The sequence below is a fragment of the Monodelphis domestica genome, chromosome 1, assembly GCF_027887165.1.
Source record: "Monodelphis domestica isolate mMonDom1 chromosome 1, mMonDom1.pri, whole genome shotgun sequence".
Lineage (NCBI taxonomy): Eukaryota > Metazoa > Chordata > Mammalia > Didelphimorphia > Didelphidae > Monodelphis > Monodelphis domestica.
In genome coordinates, this window is record NC_077227.1 from 353,230,738 (window position 1) to 353,251,217 (window position 20,480).

General features: G+C 36.8%; 1 protein-coding gene across 1 annotated transcript; it reads left to right on the forward strand.

The window, feature by feature from the left end:
• The first annotated feature begins 15,633 nt into the window (after positions 1 to 15,633).
• LOC100617274 (BRI3-binding protein-like) lies at positions 15,634 to 17,985 on the forward strand. Its single transcript, XM_056793334.1, has one exon. The coding sequence runs from the start codon at positions 15,802 to 15,804 to the stop codon at positions 16,330 to 16,332; it is 531 nt and encodes a 176-aa protein (XP_056649312.1). The 5' UTR covers positions 15,634 to 15,801; the 3' UTR covers positions 16,333 to 17,985.
• The last annotated feature ends 2,495 nt before the right edge of the window (positions 17,986 to 20,480 follow it).

Here is a 20,480-nt window from a genome sequence, read left to right on the forward strand (position 1 = left end):
CTAATCTTATGAGTTTGAAGACAACTTAGAATATAGAACATAAAATATTCGATATGAAAGGAGTCTTAGAATCTTGAGTGATAAGATAAAATGAACTTTGTATTTTTATACATTCCCATGATAACGCTTGAAATTTTTTTTGTTTTCCTTTTTCTCAGTTGCTCTTTATATCACTCGATCCCTAATTACATGCTTGTATTCCCAGCAACTAATACTGTGCTTGATATATAGTAGTCAAGTCATGAATCATTTATTGAGAACCTTCTGTGTGCCAAGTACTATGCTAAGCATTCAGTAGACAAATAATGGGGGGAAATACTCTCTGATATCAAGGAGCTCCTAATCTAAGGGGAAGACAATGAGCAAATACTGTAAAGTACAAACACACACACACACACAAACAAACACACATATAATAACATGAGGATAATTAACAAAGGGAAGACACATTAATAAGGATTTAAAAAGACTTTTTATTGAAAATTGGATATCTGTTGATTCTTGAAGGAAGTCAGGGAAGCCATGAGGTAAGAATGAGGAAGAAGACAATTTAGGCATGAATTCCAGAATTGGAAGATGGAGTGTCTTTGAGAAGAAAAAACTAGGAGACCAGACTCACTGGCTCTTAAGTCAAGAGGAATAAAGTGTAAGAAGATTGGCAATGGAAGGGGTCATATGGACTTTAAAAGTCAAATTACCTTCAAGTGGGTTCTTAAGAAATGCTTGTTGATTGGTTTGTCCACCAGTCTTTAGTGAGAGTTAAGTGGTAATACAGGGATGGAGATCAAACTTGTGATTTCATTGATCTGGGGAATTATTGGATGAGGAAACTTCCCTTTCCTAATGCAGGCTAGTAACTGTATAACTTATAGTCTTACAGTTACCTTGAGCACTAAGAGACTACCTAGGTCACATAACCAGGAGGTGTCAGAGGCAGGACTTGAACACAGATCTTGGTTTCTGGGCAAAGTCTCTTTGATGTCACTAAGCAACAACAATATTGACCATGATATTCTTATTGTGCCTTACTTTTGAATACTTTTATAGTAGTATCTCATTTGGCTCGACTGCCTCCATGAGAGGTGAATAACAGAGTGCTGAAGAAACTGACAATGAGGGCAATTGTGATTTGCCTGAATATCAATGAAGACCTGATAGCAAATTCTCTTATGCTCTCATTTTATATCCTGGTCCCCACTAAACTGAGATGTAGGACAACTGGCACTCACAGACAGAAACAGAGTAGCTAAGGCTCTATCAAAGGTATTCACTTGTCTAAGATCACAGAAAATGAATCCCATCATCCCTGGACCAGTGCCTGAGGCACTGACCCATGGGGGAAAATATTCTAAACTGTGAAGTCAAGGCTAGGCTAACTACAGTGCACTATAGGAACAGGGCTACTAGAGGCAGACCCTGAATGAACAACCTTGCTTTCTATACCCAGATAACACTCTACAATCACTCCTCAGTGAGAATGAAAGAGAACAGTCACAACCACCACCTCCCAGTGCAATACATATTAGGGTATCTCCAAAGTCTTAATGCAATTCTCTGTAATTAAAAGCTTAAAACTGCACTAATACTTTAGGGACATCTCATAGCCCCATTCATTCTGTTGGGGGTGGCTCCTAGTTTGGAGATGTAGTTACAGGATAGGAGTTTGTTTACAACCTTTCATGCATGGCTCCATCCCAGAAGCCTGAAGCCTTTCTGCCTTATGGCTAAGTTAACAAGTAGCTTGAGGCTTCCAAGGGGCTGAAACCTTGTAACAGAGCAATGTAGCCTATGTTTGCAGGTTTATTTCACATCTTTCCCCTTCATATGTCTAGCCAAAATGACCCATTTTTGTTCACTGAACTCAGCATCTGCAGCTTTGAACAGGTCATTTCCTATGCCTGGAATGTACTCTACTCCCTTTCCCCACCTCCACCTCCCTTTTCCTTTTAGCATCCTTAGACTCCTTCAAGATTCAGTTCAGATGACACTTTTTACAAGAAATTTTATGTGATTGCCTGTAGTGTAGAGTGCTCTCTTCTTTCTCAAATCATAAAATATTTATTTCTCTGCAAACATGTGGTATCTCCTTCTCCACCCCAGGAAAATGTAAACTCCTTGAGGACAATCATTATTTTTAAATTTTGCTTTGTATGTTCAGCAGAAGCACATTGCTTTGCACAAAGAACACACTTAATAAGTACTTGCTGAGTTTAGGTGAAAACTAATTGACCTGTTTATTTTTGTTTAATTTCTATTTGACTCAATTCTACAAAGCACTGATATTCTGGGATCCTGTGCTTCTCATTGAACATACCAATATAAAAATGACATAGGCATGTTCTTAAGGGAGCATACAACAGAAGAAGGATGAGGATACAAGCTGTATATAAAAGTCTGATATAAAAGAGAGTGTGATAATCACAAAGGAGAGGTCCAAACAAAGCACTATGAGAAATTTGAGGAAGGAGAAATCACTTCTAGCTTTTGGTGGATATGGTCAAGAAAGTCCTTATGAATGAGAAGGTGTCCATGCTTCACACTTAACAAGAAAATTCATATGGAAAAACAAAAAAGTCATAATATCAAAGGAACTAATGAAAAAAGAAGTAAAGAAAGCAGATTCAGAAGGACCAGATTTTAAATTGTATTATAAAGCTATAATTGTCAAAATTCTCTGACACTGATTGAGAAACTGAAAAGTAGATCAATGGAATAGAACAGATACACAACAAATAGCAGTATAAGATTATAACCTTGTTTTTGGCAGAAATAAAGGTCCAAGCTTTTGAAATAAGAATTTACTATTTGATAAGTTCAAAATGAATATGTGACCTAGGTATAAAAGGGGATATTATAAACAAATTAGAATAGGGAACATATTATTTCTCATATCTGTAGATAGTAGAAGAAAAATAAACAAGAGTAGAAGAATTGTGAAATGGAAAATGGATACTTTTGAATACATTAAATTGAAACATTTTTTACAAATGAAGCTTATGTAGTCAATATTAGAAGGAAAATAAAAAATTGGTATAATTTTTTATGAGCAGTTTCTCAAATGGAGGTCTTATCTAAAAAAATGCAGAGAATTTTGTCAAACATGTAACAATATGAGCCATTCCCCAATTAATGAATGGTAAAAAGATATGAACAGATAGTTTTTAGATGAAGAAATCAAAGCTATTTTTAACTATATGAAAAATTGATTTAAATCATCTCACATTTATCTGATTGACCAAAATGATAAAAGGATAAAATTGCAAATATTGGAGGGCATGTGGAAAAATAGGTACACTAATGCATTGTTGGTGGAACTGAGAACTCATTCAACTATTTTGGAGAGCAATATGGAAGTATAGTCAAAGAGTTATAAAATAGAAAATACATTTTAATTAAGTAATTATCACTTCATTATTTAAGTAATTACCACTATCAAGTTTATTTCCTAAAGAGATCAAAGAAAAGGGAAAACAAACTACATGTTCTAAAATATTTATAGCAGCTCTTTTTGTGGTGGCAAAGACCTGGAAACTGAAGGAATGTCTATCAATTGGGGAATGGCTAAACAAGTTGTGGTATATGATTGTAATAAAATAGTATTGTGCCATAAGAAATGACAAAATGATGGAAAAAAAGACCATGAAAAGACTTATAGGAAGTGATTGATGCGAAGTGAAGTGAGCAGAACCAGAAGAATGTTGTACCCAGTAACAACAATAATGTATGATGATCTAGTTGTGTTCTTTGTGGTGGCCAAAAATTGGAAAATGAGGGGATGCCCTTCAATTGGGGAATGGCTGAACAAATTGTGGTATATGTTGGTGATGGAATACTATTGTGCTCAAAGGAATAATAAAGTGGAGGCATTCCATGGGAACTGGAACAACCTCCAGGAAGTGATGCAGAGTGAAAGGAGCAGAACCAGAACATTGTACATAGAGACAGATACACTGTGATACAATCGAATGTAATAGACTTCTCCATTACTGGCAATGCAGTGATTCTGAACAATTTGGAGGGATCTGTGAGAAAGAACACTATCCACATTCAGAGGAAAAGCCGTGGGAGTAGAAACACAGAAGAAAAACAACTGCTTGAATACATGGGTCGAAGGGATATGGTTGGGGATATAAACTCTAAATGAACATCCTAGTGCAAACACCAAATGGAAATAGGTTCTGATCAAGGACACAGGTAATACCCAATGAAATTGCTTGTCAGTTGCGGGAATGGTGGGTGGAGGGGAGGGAGGGAGGGAAATAATGTAATTCTTGTAACCAAGGAATAATGTTCTAAATTGACTAAATAAATTAATTCAAATTAAAAAATAACAATAAAAATAAATTAAAAAAAGAAAAAAAAGAATGTATGATGATCAACTGTGAATGACAACTATTATAAGAAGGCAAGGATACAGGGCATTTCCAAGGGATTCATGATGATAAAGGATATCCACCTCCATAGAAGGAATAGATAAGATCCAAATGTAGATCAAAACATGTTATTCTTTACTTTGTTTCCTCTATGAAATTTTCTCTAATGTAAGTAATATGTGTCCTATTTTACAATATGAAGAACAGGGAAATATACATTATATGATAATATATGTATAACCTCTATAATATTACCTGCCTTTTTAGGGAATAGGAGAGGTAGTAGTGAAGGGAGAGATAGGAGAGAAAGAGAAAAAAAAAGAATGAGACATGGACTTTTTTAGACATAGCTAATGTAAGAATTTGTTTCTCTTAGATAAGCATATTTATTATAATTTATTACATATTTATAACAAGTCATATATGTTATTTTTATGCTACATATTGTATAATATTTATGTATGTGTATATATAAACTTTTTTTTAAAAGTCCAGGTGAGAAGTGATGAGAAATTGAAGTAGGGTGGTGATCATGTAAGTGAAGTGGAAGGGAAATATGTGAGAAATATGTCAGAGAAAGAAACAAGAATTAGCAACTCATTGGATATGTGGAAATGCAACTAAATAGTCAACAATGAGACTGAGATTATGAATATACTTCTATAAATCAAGTAATATCAGGTGCTAACAAAATTTGAATGGATAATTTTGAATACATTAAACTAATTTTTTGTACAAACAAAACAAATAGTCAAGACTAGAAGAAAAGCAGAAAGTTGGGGGAAAATTATAGTCAGTCTCTCAGATAGAGATCTCATCTAAAATTTTTAGAAAACTTTGTCAAACTGATGAGAATATGAGCCATTCCCCAATTGATAAGTGGTAAAAAAAATAGACCATTTTGAATGAAAAATAAAATCTATATATAACTACATGAAAAAAGTTCTAAATATTTATTGATTAGAGAAATGCAAATCAAAACAACTCCAAAATATCATATTTCATTGGTCAGATTGGCTAATGTGATAAAAGAGCAAAATGACAAAGTTTGGAGGGGATGTGGAAAAATAGGGACACTAATATGCTGTTGGTTAAATTGTGAACTGATGCAAACATTTTGGAGAGCATTTGGAGTTATGCCTAAAGAGTTATAAAAGTATGTATACCTTTTGTCCCAGCAATACTACTATTAGGCTTATTCCCTAAGGTGATCAGGAAAAAGAACTCATACTTTACAATATGTGTAGTAGCTCTCTTTGTTGTGGCAAAGAAGTGGAAATGGAGGGGATACCCTTCAATTAAGAAATAGCTAAACAAGTTGTATTTGATTGTGATGGAATACTATTGCGCTATAGGAAATAATAAGCAGTTTAATTTTTTTTAAATCTTGAAAAGGTCTATATGAAATTAAGAAGAATGAAATGAGCAGTACCAAGAAAACATTATATATGACAGAAATATTGTTTGAAGAATGACTTGGGTATGTACACCTCCAGAGAAATAACTGATAAATAGAAATAAGCAAACAACCAAATAAATAATTTTTTTTAAGTTTTAAAAAGGAAAGGGGTTTTTAACATATGGAGATTATTAGAAGATGACAAAAGAATTAAAGGTTTTTTGTTTGTTTGTTTGCTTGTTTTTTTCTTTTTTTAATTTTTATTTGGTCATTTCCAAACACTATTCATTGGAAACAAAGATCATTTTCTTTTCTTCCCTTCCCCCTCCCACCACCTCTCCCATAGCCCATGCGCGATTCCATTGGGTATCACATGTGTTCTTGATTCAAACCCATTTCCATGTTGTTGGTATTTGCATTAGAGTGTTCATTTGGAGTCTCTCCTCAGTCATATCCCCTCTACCCCTGTAGTCAAGCAGTTGCTTTTCATCGGTGTTTTTACTCCCACAGTTTATCCTCTGCTTGTGGATAGTGTTTTTTAGATCCCTGCAGATTGTTCAGGATCACTGAATTGCCACTAATGGAGAAGTCCATTATGTTCGGTTATACCACAGTGTATTAGTCTCTGTGTATAATGTTTTCCTGGTTCTGCTCCTCTCGCTCTGCATCACTTCCTGGAGGTTGTTCCAGTTCCCATGGAATTCCTCCACTTTATTATTCCTTTTTGCACAATAGTATTCCATCACCAACATATACCACAATTTGTTCAGCCATTCCCCAATTGAAGGGCATCCCCTCATTTTCCAATTTTTGGCCACCACAAAGAGTGTAGCTATGAATATTCTTGTACAAGTCTTTTTACTTATTGTCTCTTTGGGGTACAAACCCAGCAGTGCTATGGCTGGATCAAAGGGCAGACAATATTTTATTGCCCTTTGAGCATAGCTCCAAATTGCCCTCCAGAATGGTTGGATCAATTCACAACTCTACCTTTTTTTTTTTTTTGTAAAAGCAAAGACATGAGAGTAGGAGAATTCAGAAGAAGAAGGGAGAACAGTGAGATTCAAATTGTCTAGAATGTAGAACTTGTAAAGGAGAGCAATGGGAAATAAGGCCAGAAAGTCAGGGCAGTATTAGTTTGGGGAGGATTTTTAATGTCAAGAAAGAGAAAGGAATAAGCATCAATCATATGCCAGGCCCTATGCTAAACATTTTACAAAATTATCCCATGTAAACCTCACAATAACTGAGAGAAAGAGAGAGAGAGAGAGAGAGAGAGAGAGAGAGAGAGAGAGAGAGAGAGAGAGAGAGAGAGAGAGAGAGAGAGAGAGAGAGAGGGATATATTCATTTTTTTCGGATTATCCAACTCTTTACCCCATTTGGGATTTTTATGGCAAATATACTGGAGTGGTTTGCTTTGTTCTTCTCTAGCTCATTTTACAGATGAGAAACAGAGGCAAACAGAATTAAGTGGCTTGTCCATAGCTAGTAAGTATCTGAGACTGGATTTGAATTCATGAAGAAAAATTTTTTACTTCAGGCCTAACATTCCATCTACTGCCCTTCTTAGCTGCCCACACTAAGAGGTAGGTAGTCTCCAATTGTTGTCTCCAATTATAGTTGAAGAAACTGAGGCAGAAACAGGTTATGTGACTTGCTCAAGGTCACACACCTAGGAAGTTTCCAAGGGCAGATTTGAACTCCTCTCTTTTTGAATTCAGGATTAGCATGTTATCACCGTGTCATCTCACTCTATCAAAGGAGTTTAAACTGACAACCCATTGAAGAATTTTTAGCAGGGGAAGGGCATCATTAGAGACATGAAGAAGGTGGTGGTTAGTAAATGATACCTTTAGCAGGTTATTAGCTTGTCCAAGTAAGTGGCAAATCTCATGGAAAGTACTAGGAATGGGGACTCACTAGGACTGCATAGTCACTGACCACTTGGTAGTTGGTATTAAAGCAAAGGAATTTTGCTCTAAATTCCTATTTTAAGTTTGCTTTTAATTTCTAAGGGGAATTTCTTACAAACATCCCCAGGGCGGTTTCTGTATAATGGGAATCCAAGTAATTCTGTCTCTAGGGCACTAGAGCAATTTTTCCTTGTTGGTATTATGAGTATTATCAGGATTATTACATTGCCAACACAAAGAAACACTTCCTGCACAGCTGCCTTTTATAGTCAGACTGTTAAATATGACTCCCAAAGAGGAACACTGAAAAGAATAGACAGAACAATATATCATGTATTAAAAAAGAAGCAGTCTGTTGACAAATTCAGGCTATGAATCATGCATGCCTCACAAACTAATATGAATCTGCTGTCACCAAATGCCTTCAGTAACTGATTTGGAGATATTTCTGAAAGTCCCTGAGCATGGTATAAAGTTGGCCATTAACTGCACATTTTCTGAGAGAGAGAGAGAGAGAGAGATTAAACCAGATGATCTCAAGTTCTAGAAATAGTACTTGTTCTGAAGGTTAGTAGTACTTCTATTAAAAAAATAATTTCACTGGTATTGATCTCTACTTCTAATTATGCTAGATAACTAATTAATAACTAATTAAACTCAGTAATACTCAAAACTCTGACTGGAATCACATTATATATATATATATATATATATATATATATATATATATATATATATATATATATACACATTATCAGGAGCTGAACAAATTCTAGATGATGATTCCCATCCCAAGTTGGTTGTTAACTCCCTGAGTGATCTCAGATAAGGCAGTTCTTGTTAGAAATGGAAGGTTCCTTGGTTCAGGAGATGGTATGATATAGTGGTTCAATAATCAGAGGACCTGGGTTCACATTGTCCCCTTCCTACCTGTATCACCTTATATAACTCATCTTTAAGCTTCGGTTTTCCCAGACAAAAAAATGAGAATACTAGGCTACATGACCTCTGAGGTCTCTTCCTGTGAGCATAGAAAAACAAAGGAATATCATAGATTTAAGGGACATTAAAATTCACCTCATCCAAGTCCTTTATTTTGATAACAACTGTCTTTTGAAAGACAGTGCAGTGTAATGGATTCAGGGTCAACCATGACTTTGGGAAAATCTGGGCTCAAGACAGTTAATATCAATGTGACCACAGGCACATTATTTAAACTTTTGGTACCTAAGGAAAGCATAAGACTCTACAGTGTAAAGGAGTTAAAGACCTGCTTTGATGGAGTAAGGTCCTTCTTTGTTTGTTTCTTTCTTTCCTATGGGATTTTCCTACATAGAGTAAATCACAGGTTCAGAGGCCCTCTATAGACCAATATAGGGCATATGCACACATACCACTCTTCCTTCCCATTTATAAAATGCTTAAAGGTTTGCAAAGTGCTTTACATATATCATTTCATTTTATTTTTAGTAGGCCCTATATGTACATGTTTTTACTTTCACTTTACAGATGGGGAAACTGAAACTCAGAGAGTTTAAGTGACTTATTTATGAACACACAAATAGTAAATGCCAGATATGTGATTCAACTGTGGGGTGGGGGTGGGGCAGATTGAAATGATCAAACCTCTCAGGAAGAAAAAAGTTAAAGATCTCAAGCATAAGCAGATAAACTGAAATAAAAAACTCTATGATAAATTCTGTATAAGAGAAGGAGCATGTTCAAGGTTACACAGAAAGAAAGTAAAGCTAGAATTTAAATATTCTTATTCCTGGTCTACTATTTTTCTACTATGTAGATTTTCTTTCATAGAATCATAAAACTTAAAATTTGGAAGGGAACTTAGTAATCATCATTCCCAATCAATATTCAAAAGGAATATATAATATTATGCAATGAAAAAACAAAACACTCTTTTCATGAGTTTTGCACAGAGAGGAGATGAGGACTTCTAGTAAGTTATATTTGCCAAATGTTTTTTTTTTCTTCCAAATTATTCTTCCTGGATTCTGTGAGTATTGGTGGGAAAGAATGATAGACATTTGTTAGGATATTTTATACTAACTATTCTTCCTATATAATCTTAGAAAATATCCTTTTCCAAAAGGTAATTAAGTCTAAATGACTATTTATAACAGGAAGCACACCCATGGGGGATCATGAAATATAGTATCAGAAAGACATTATTATTCCAAAGTTTTTCAGATTCATTAAGGTCATTAAAGATCAAAGAGCTCTAAGAACCTGTCTTGTCAATTTGAGAGGGAATTGGGAGATTTTACAGTTTCTGCTATACCATGATCCTATGAATCATCTTTCTTTGGATGACATCTAGCTTATCAATATTCTTAAACTGTAGTGCTGTAAGGATTAAATTGAATGGTTGGACAATAATTTTATTAAATTATGTGGTCGCCAATATTTATTATGTCTCAAGTCAGAACTTTAATTACAAATATTTACAAATGGAGAGGAAACAATAAAGTAGAGAAATGTGAAGAGGTTAGAGAGGTTATCTATCCTATCAACTTAAATGTTTACTCCATGTCTGCTTAATCCAAGAAGAGATTAATTAGTTCTCAACCAGGAAGGCTGGTGGTGAGTAACCACTTGGCCTTTTCCAAGATGGAAGCTAGTCTCTTAGGAAACTAGGAAATGAGTCAGCCTTTCACTCACCCAAAGAAGTAGTCCAAGAGTCAGAATCTAAGTTGAAGCTGATATTCAAACCCACAATCCAAGCCACAGTCTCCAGAGAAGCTCCCTTGAAGACTCTTCCCCAGTCAGAAGACTATCTCCAGAAGACAATCTCTTCAGACTATCTTCTCAAAGACAATCTCTCTCTAAGGGAGTTCAGGGCTTGCTTTTATAGTGACTTCTTGTCCCTGCCCCTCTTCATAGGGGCCAATCACACTTTCCAAATTGTCTAGCACTGCCCAGAGAGTCTGTGGGACTGACTTCTCACTTTCTGAAGGTTAAGTTCTCACCTTCTGGAAAGGTGAATACTTATCCTGATTTGAGTTTCTGAGGGTGTGAATCCACTAATTGGCTTGTAAACTCTTCCACCTAGCTCAAGCTTGTGTTGATTCAATCAAAAGGCAGACAAAGGAGAATTAATCTTGTCTTCATAATCTAGTGAGTTATTTAAGTTAGTGTTAACTCAGGATAGACAATAGGGTAAAGAATTCTTTTTCACAGTGCCCAGAACAGACCATAACACACAAATGAGATATGAAAGTAACAGAATACAAAGGAACAATCAACGACTTATTCCTGGAATTCAGGATTGTATTCAATTTTCTGGTTGCCACATCATACCAATGACTCAGGTGGAGTTTGCCCTGTGCTAAAAAACCTTTAGGTCTTTTTGACATAAATTGGAGTCCACATGTTCCATCATGTTAAGATTTTTTTTTTATATCTAAGACATTTTAGTCATCCTTATTGAATTTAACTTCAGAGTCATCCCAGTGTTCTCATCTGTTTGTATCTTTTGGGGACTTGACTATCTGTGTCTCAATTAGTTCTATAACTTACACCTGTCCAAAGTGATAAAAGATGGAATTAAGATTCCATTCCAAAAGATGGAATCCCATAAAAAAAATCACTACTCAATAGCACTTTATAGTTACAAAGTATGTCCATATATATTATCTCTTTTGCTTTCCACCACAACTTTTGGAAGGTGACAGGACAAATATTATCTTACTTGTTTAATAGAAGAAAATTATACCTAAAGGGGAATAGTTATTTGTCCAAAGTTGGACAAGAAGATAGTGGCACTTGGGCTTTGACTTTCTTCAATGTACTAACCTTGGTATTCTTCTCATATCTTTTTTTGAAGACAGAAAATAACTTGGGTATCTTATGATATGAAATTGATAGACCTACTTCCTTGCTCTTGGAGTATGAGATGATATCCTCTTTCTGTGCCAGAGGTCCAAATAGAAATCTCAAAGAGCAATTATGTAATTGGAAGAAAAGCTAATAACTGAGGATTATATGATTTGAAATATAAAATAATGGAAGTAATACATGAGGAAGGGATTTTGGATCATGTGACTAGTAGGGTGAAGAATAAGATATTTTTCTTTGATTCTTATGATCTCAAAAACCTCTTCAAAAAAGAAAGTATGCACCAAAGGTAAAATAACTTCAACTGAGTCTATGTTCTAGGAAATCTTGAACTCAAAGATAAATAGAAATAAAAAACACAACAACCAACCAAACCTTTGAGCAGACTCCTAACATGAGTTTACATAGTACCTTCTCCTCTCCCTCCTTATAGTACTGGCACTAAGGCTACACTAGCAGACCCAACCCAGAAGCTTATGATAAACCCAACCCTATATCCCAGCTCCCTTCACTTTTTATAGTGCTGTCATGATTGTGGCTCCAGATTGTGGAAGTTTTCTGGGTTGTAGGGGCCAGTTCTATGACAGCAATCTGTGTGGCAAAAAAATCTCTATGGGAGAATGGAGGAACAGAGAAAAAGGCACAGAACACATGTTTTGAGCTTCAAAAACAGATTAACATCATACTTCATTCTGCCTTCCTTCTCACAAAGCTTTAGACACCCAACTGATAATGACAGAACTCAAATCTGGTTGCAGTGGTACTGGTGTGGCAGTGCTTTGAATAGCCAGGTCAAAGAACTGAAAAAGATAGAATAGATCAGGATACTGTTGTATGAGGCCTTCTATGGCACTCCACTAAGCCTGAGGGGAACAGCCAAGCTTTCAGATAGTTCTGTTCCCTCAAAGTCATTTGTGATACAATTGAATGTAATGAACTTCTCTAATAGCAGCAAGGCAATGATCCAGGACAATTCTGAGGGACTTATGAGAAAAAAAAAAAACACTATCTACATCTAGAGAAAGAACTGTGGGAGTAGAAACACAGAAGAAAAAAACAACTGCTTGATCACATGGTTTGATGGGGATATGATTGGGGATGTAGACTCTAAATGATCACCCTAGTGAAAATATCAATAATATGGAAATAGGTTTTGATCAATGACACATATAAAACCCAGTGGAACTGCTCATTGGCTACAGGAGGGGGTGGGAGGAGGAGAGGGAAAGAACATGAATCATATAACCATGGAAAAATATTCTTAATTAATTAATTAAACTTTTTTAAAAAGTCACTTGTGATAGAGACATCTTTAGGTCTCTGTCTAGTCAATCTGAATTGCTCACTATAGGAGGAGGTGGAGCTGCTTTGAGATCTAGCCTCCAAGGAAACCACCATCAGAGGGGAGGGAGTTAGAAATAATTAAAGGGGTAACATAAGGGGGGAGGGAATGACTGAAATTATCAAAGTTCTCAGGAAGAAGAAAACATAAAGATCTTAAGTGTAAGCAGATAAATTGACAAGGAAAATATTAACTGCAGAAGGAAATATGGCCTCCAGCTATAATAAATGAGTTCAGACATCTATGAATAAATGCTGCAAAACAAAATTAAATGATCCAAATCTTGACGAGACAGAGGAGAAATCTGAGGATAACATGGAACCACAATACATTGTTCCAGAGTGGTTTAAAAGAGAAATTAAAATTATGAAGGCTTGCATGGCAAAAGTAATTATCAGAACAGAAAAAACCTGAATCTGTGATAGCAACTGTTACCAAAGAAATAAAAGAGAGAACAATGGAACAGGAATATAAATACAAAGAAGTGTAGAATGATCTAGAAGAAAAGGAAAAAATATCATTAAGGGAAAATATGCTCTTTAAGCAAAACCTTAGAGATAATCTAAATCTCCCAGACTAACATGACAACAGCAACAATGACAACAAATATCGTGGATACTTTTATGCAATAAAACAATTTGGATGCTTATTGCAAGAAAAAATAGTATAAGAAAACTGCTCAGAATTTCTGAATTCAGAAAATGAATACCAATTTAATGAATTCATAAATCACCTCTAGGAAAAACAAACAAACAAACAAAAAAACAAAAACAAAAACACAGGGCTGCAAACTCCAAGACAGTACTGGTTAAATTTAACAATTCATTTCAGAAACAAGTTTTACAAGTGAATAGGAAAAATGCCTTCAAACACAAAGAAAGGAAAATCAAAATAACACTATTAGATAAGACTATTTTGAATCCACCAAAAAATGCAGAAGTGAGAGGAACGATGTGTTCTAAAGAGCAATGGAGTTCAGAATTCAGCTCAGGGTAATCTATCCTGCAAATCTGAGCTTAATCATAAATGAAAAAAAGATAGGTGTTCAATAATAGACATCTGAAACACTCTTGTAAAAAAATCCCAAATTGAAGAGATTATTTGCTCCTCCAATATCCCAGACAATAGAAATTCAGGAGGAGTAAATGAATTCAGCAGACAAGGATAACAAGTAACAAAGTGACTTCTTTCTAAATGTTCATAAGGAAATAGGGGTGAAGGTAGAAACCAGGTGGAAGTAACACTGAAGAGATGGACATGGGGCATTTTAAACAGAATCTTGAAATATTCTTATCTCCAGGTAAGTCTTTTTTATTTTATTTTATTTTTTTATGAGACAAAATGGGAGGGTTCATGAGAGTGGGATATGAGGGTGATAGAGGGTCTTATGTGATATACCTGAGTCAAATTCAGGGTTAACAAGGGAGTGAATGAGGAGGAGGGGGAATGATTAAAAAAAGAGAAAGAGGGAGGTTTTGTTTGGTGGTCAAGGAGGTTCCACTAAAGAATGCTCCTACAGGTGAAGACCTAATAACGCACATATTCAAATACATAAACACACCCCACTTCCACACCTCTCTCTCCCTGTGCCCCGCCCCCTCCCGGCTTTAGTCTTGGTCTCCTGCAAAAAGACCCTGGGAACTGTATTACTTCCCAGCTCGGGAAGTGGAAAAACTTATGAGACCTCAGGACCGGGTGGCAAGATTTACCACTCAAATAGGTGGTAAATCCAACATATGGCTCAGGAACATACCTGCTACTTCTCCCCCGCCCCCCAAACCGGAAGGCTCATATATGTATGTGCAACAGATTTTATATTCTATAGAAGATGAATTCTTTTGCCCTGGCCAAATCTAGGGAAATGTTTGGTCAAGTCTGTGGAATTTGTATTTGTGATGATATAGAAAAACCTGAGTGGTGCCTCGTTTCCCTTAAAGTGACCAGGGCAACACTACACATTCCATAAGGATTGACTCCTGCCATATCAGTCCCAACCTCCCCCACTGTACAAATGTGCACACGTTTGTATGAACTCAATTAGCTGAGCAACAGCTATTTTACATTCATTTGATTTTTTCCTATTTAGATAGGCCAAAGTATTGAAAAAAAACTTTTTGGAATACTATTGTGCTACAAGGAATGAGGAACTGCTCGATTTCTATGAAAACTGGACCGACCTCCATGAACTGATGCAGAGTGAAATGAGCAGAACCAGACCATTGTACACAGAGACTGAAACATTGTGGGACCATTAGAGGTAATGGACCTTACTACTAACAGCAATGCAATGATCCAGGACAATCCCAAGGGCCTGAGGAGAAAGACCTGCGGGAATAGAAACACAGAAGAAAAACATATGATTTATCACTTGTTTTTATGGGTATAGGATTTGGGGTTTTGGTTTTAAAAGATTACTTAATTACAAAAAGGAATATGGAAATAGGTATTGAGTGATAACATGTATAATCTAGTAAGTAGAGTTGCTCTGGGAGCGGGGAGGGAAGATAGGAGGGAGAGAACATGAATCATGTAACCTTGGAAAAATACTTAAAAATAAATTTAAATAGAAAATTAAAATTGAAAACAGAAAAATCATACTTAAAAATATTTTTTTTGTTTTTTTTTCTATCACTAAATTTTTTTTTAGTATTTCTCCTTTCCAGAGAGCCACCGCTATAAAAATTTTTTATGAAAAAATAGGAGGCGGAAGCGGAAGCAGCTCAGCACGGCGGCGGCGCGTAGAAGCAGGCGGCTGTTGAGGTGCAGGTGGCTGTCGACGCATACTGTCCAGGAGGCGGCTGAACCTGGAGCCGCGCAGGAGGCCGCTAGATCCGGAGGCGGAACGCCGTACGTGGGCTACCACTTTCCCTGCAGGCCCTTGGGCTCGCCTTCCTACCTGCCGCTGAGTGAACAGGGCGGACATGGGTGCCCGCGCCGGGTCCTCACTCCAGCCCCTGCTCCTACTGCTGCTGCTGGGGAGGCTGGAACCGCCCGGGGCGCAGGCGGCGTGGAGTCGAAGCCCAGAACGGCAAAACGCCTTCCGCCAGGCCGCCAGCAGTATCTACCAGAGCATCTGCAACCTGTGCGGAGAGGACAACGTGCGCGCCCTGCAGAAGTTTTTCTCCAGGTCAACTGAGGGATTTGTAAACAGCGTGGATGTATTAGTAGAGACTCTTTGGAGCCTGTGGACTGACCTGCTGGAAGTTCTTGGAATTGATGCCTCGAACCTGACCCATTATTTTCGGCCTGAAGCTGTGGCCAGCAATCCCAGCCGAGCTCTGCTGTTGATTGTTGCGGAACTCTTGGCCTACTGGTTCCTGTCTCTCTTCCTGGGATTTCTCTTCCATCTTTTGCACATGCTATTTGGTCGCTTCTTCTGGGTTGTAAGGGTCACCCTGTTTGTCCTCTCCTGCGTGTATATCCTGCAGAAGTATGAAGGGGAGCCCGAGTAGGTTGTCCTGCCCCTCTGCTTAGTGGTCCTGATTTACTTTACAATGGACCCATTGATTGAGACAGCAATGAACAAATGAACCAAGCCAGGTTAATCATCTTTCACCAGCTCTTGGACATCAAAAAGCACTATCTTTTATACTATAAGTTACAAAGCAACCACACAACACAGTGTGAGGTTATTGGACCACATTACAACTTTAGGCTGAGAAGAATTTTAAGAGCACTCATGTAGAACACGGAGACACCCACTCAACGAACCATTAGTTGTTAAAAATACGTATTTTTAAAAAAATTATAAAATCCACATTAGCTGTATCCTAAAAGATTTATCCATGCATAGAACATACAATTACTTTTTTCAAGTTTTTAAAGATATATTTTGTAAGGTTTTTATAAAGGCAGTTTGAGTCAAGTCTATTAAACTTTTAAGTGAGGCAAAGATTATGCACATTGGCATTTTAGAGAAGATTAATCTCAAGCATTTGTTTTCCCAGTTCTGAAAATCCATTGTGGGTTCCACACATACAATGTTTCCATTTTCATAAGTTGTGAGCTTTGGGGGAAGAGGAGGATACAGTTGGGGTTATTTGATGTCATTTGGTGTATGAATAAATAGGAAACTTTGAGTTCAGGCCAACAGATGCAATTATTATTAATGGTCACTGCCCTGTTCAAATTTACTTTAAAGAAATTTTTTTAATTTTAATTTTATTTTTTTTCAAGCCTACTTTTAAATGAAGAGTTCATTTCTTAAAAGCAGACCTGGGATTGTTTCTGTATTTTGTCATACTTGAAACTGGGGATTTTCCTCCAAAGAAAGTAAAAATCCAAGGATCAGGCAGAGAAACATTTGGGACTTTTGAGTCTGAAGTTATGATAGCAAGATGGTATTTGCATGGATACTTTGAACAGGCAGGTCTTGGTTTGATAGCCCTTTTGGTTGATTCAGGACTCACATAGGACTTATGGAAGACAAAAACAAAACAAAACAAAACAAAATAGCAGCTAAGTCAACTTGCAAATTTATTGTTCTGACATTCTTTCCGGACAACTAAGCAGCAATAAGCACTCTTCAGGTTTTATTCTTAATACGTTAATGGTAGAGTCTTTAGGTGCTTTTTGCCTGAAGTCTGTGGTATCTTCATTTTTGGTGATCCTTGGAGAAGATAGTAATATACCATGGAGATTGGTATCACAGGGACAGGAGGATTTGAGGGTGCTCTGTTTGGGAGAGGAGACATAAAAATGTTTTTGTTTTCCAGTTAGCTCCCAGGATTATGAATCCTATCATCTTGAGTGAAATCTGCTGGAATGAAATCCAGTACCTCAGGGAAGTCTGCACAAAAGTATCCCCATATCTTGGAGGGTGGGTCATGGATATTTCCATGGGTGCCTAACGAGGCTGCCTCTTTTCTACCGATTTCTTCCTGACCCGTTTCCCTAAAAAAACACTTAGAGAAAATTTGAGAGGATGTAAGGGGAGTTTGTAGAAGGAGCCTGGCCTGTCCAATTTGGGGAGGTCTTGCTTTGTAGGGCCTAGAATTTAACAACCATATGTGATTTTTTTTTTCCCTTTGCAAGCATTTTGGAAAGATATATATTTTTTAAACCCTTCCCTTCCCTCTTGGAATCAATACTGTGTATCAGTTCCAAGGCAGAAGAGTGGCAAGGGCTAGGCAATGGGGATTAAGTGACTTGCCCAGGGTCACACAGCTGGGAAGTGTCTGAAGCCAAATTTGAACCCAGGACCTCCCATCTCTAGGCCTGGCTCTCAATCCACTGAGCTACCCCTTTGCCCCTAAGGCATGAGTTTTTGAAAATTTTATGAAACTGATATTTTTAAGTTGCACATATTGGAGCACACAGTTGCTTTGATTAGCTCCCTATTGATCAGGGAGTGCTGATTCAGAGTCTATGGAGTCAATATAGGTATTGGGAACACATTTTCTGAGTTGAAATGGTCCCAATAGTATCTCTCATGTCCTGAAAATATGTGTGTTTTTAACACAGTGTCTATTTTAACACCCCTGGGAGCTGGGCTCAAGGGGAAGGGCGATCATTTTCATTCTCACTTAAGTTTCAGAACCCTCCCCAAATTACTTTTTAGAATTATTGTTGGTATGAGTTGTATTCTCTAGATACTTAAATACTTCTTCCTTATTATAGAACACATGGGCATGCTATGTCAGCTACAAAATGTCTTGAGTTTTAAGGTTTTTTTTTTTTTTTGGTTGGTTGGATTGTGTGCTTTAAAGTTTTTTTCCTGGAGTAGAATTTAGTGCTATATTCTTCATTTTTCCAAAGTTGTAAAACAAAGGAGAGATATCTTGCTAAACAGATAATGAGACCAGAGAGGGAAAAAAACTCGCCTTTTTAGTAAATTTGAAGGATATGGTGGTGTGGGTATACATACATAGTGAGAACAAGCCTGTCTGTGAGAGAAAATACCTTGAAAATTGAGCCCAGTGCTAAAACCCACAACTGTAACAGGAACCATTTTTCTGGGTAGCAAGAAAGACTAAGATTCAAGCCTGCTTTTTCTATGGAAGCTTATCCATGTACAATTTTGTACTGTTTAATATACACGTAGGGAGACATCTTTCTCTTTTTAAATGAAGTCTTCAACTAGTAATAACATTCTTAAAATGTTGCTGATGTTTAAAACTGTTTGGAATAATAGATGCTAGTGACAGAAACTCACTTTGAAGATCCTGTGTCCATACATACTAACCTTTGACAACTTGGTTCAGGCTGGCCTTCCTTTTCTAGGGAGCTTTTTTGAGAAGACCTTTAGTTGGATGAAAACTGATATAATATGGCAACTCCCCTCAGCCTATCACTCCCAACCTTTTCTTTTGAGCCCACTCTTTTGTGTGTGGAAAAACATCTTTTTGTACCATGTGTCTCATACCTTAAATAACATTTTGTATATTTTAAATGCTGTAGGGTAATAGCATGCAGAACAATATTTCTCATGATAGATTCTCATGACTTCTACGATGCTATTATAAATAAAATTGGACCACATGAAGTTAATCAGTATTAATTTCCCCACTTTCAATATCATGCTGGTTATTTACTGAAGGTAATAATTTTGAACAAGATAATTGCAAACTGTCTATATTGATATAACTCTCCAAGTTGCCATGCTGAATATTAATGGGAATGTTAGGGAAAAGTGGTTTTATTTTTCCTCCAATGCAAAGTTTAGTTTATCCTATTCTCTGCATACAACATTGAAGTACATCCCCTTAATATGTTGAAATATATCTTTCCATACAAAGTTCTATTGCTGCCCTCCCTTACCCAGTCTTTCTGCTTCAGTTCCAATTCTAATCCCATTGATATGGGTAGGGAGTAGTAAATCTGCCTTCTTGTAACAGGATTTCCCCAAAATGCCAACTTATCCTATTCCCTGAATGGTCAAGGGTAAGCTTTAATTGCTTAATTTCTGCTTGGCCTGACACTCTCTTGCCAGCCCCCCCCCCCCCCCAACCTCCAACCCATCCCTTCTTAAAACAGACCTTAAGAAAAGGACATCTCTCTTGCTGGTTGATACTCATTGGTGGATTTTGAAACTGGCTGATCTAACAATAAGTTCAGCCATTATCTTAAAAAGTGTTAGGGTGAAAAAGTTTAAGATGTCAAAACTCCTACACTATGGATGTTATTCGAAATGTTTCCCAGTTCTACAAAGGTCTCTTGTTCTACTGCAGTTTGTAAATTTCAGAGCTTTTGCCTCTCACCTATACATAATAGAATTCTTTCTCTTTTCTGGATGTGATTCAGTGCTTTTATTTTTTTTTTAATATATTTTTATTTGATCATTTCCAAGCATTATTCGTTAAAGACATAGATCATTTTCTTTTCCTCCCCCCCACCCCCCATAGCCGATGCGTATTAGGGCGTTAGATTTTTCTTGGGCATTAGATTTTTCTTGATTTGAACCCATTGCTTTGTTGATAGTATTTGCATTAGAGTGTTCATTTAGAGTCTATCCTCTGTCATGTCCCCTCAACCTCTGTATTCAGGAAGTTGCTTTTTCTCGGTGTTTCCACTCCCATAGTTTATCCTTTGCTTATGAATGGTGTTTTTTTTCCTGGATCCCTGCAAGTTGTTCAGGGACATTACACCGCCACTAATGGAG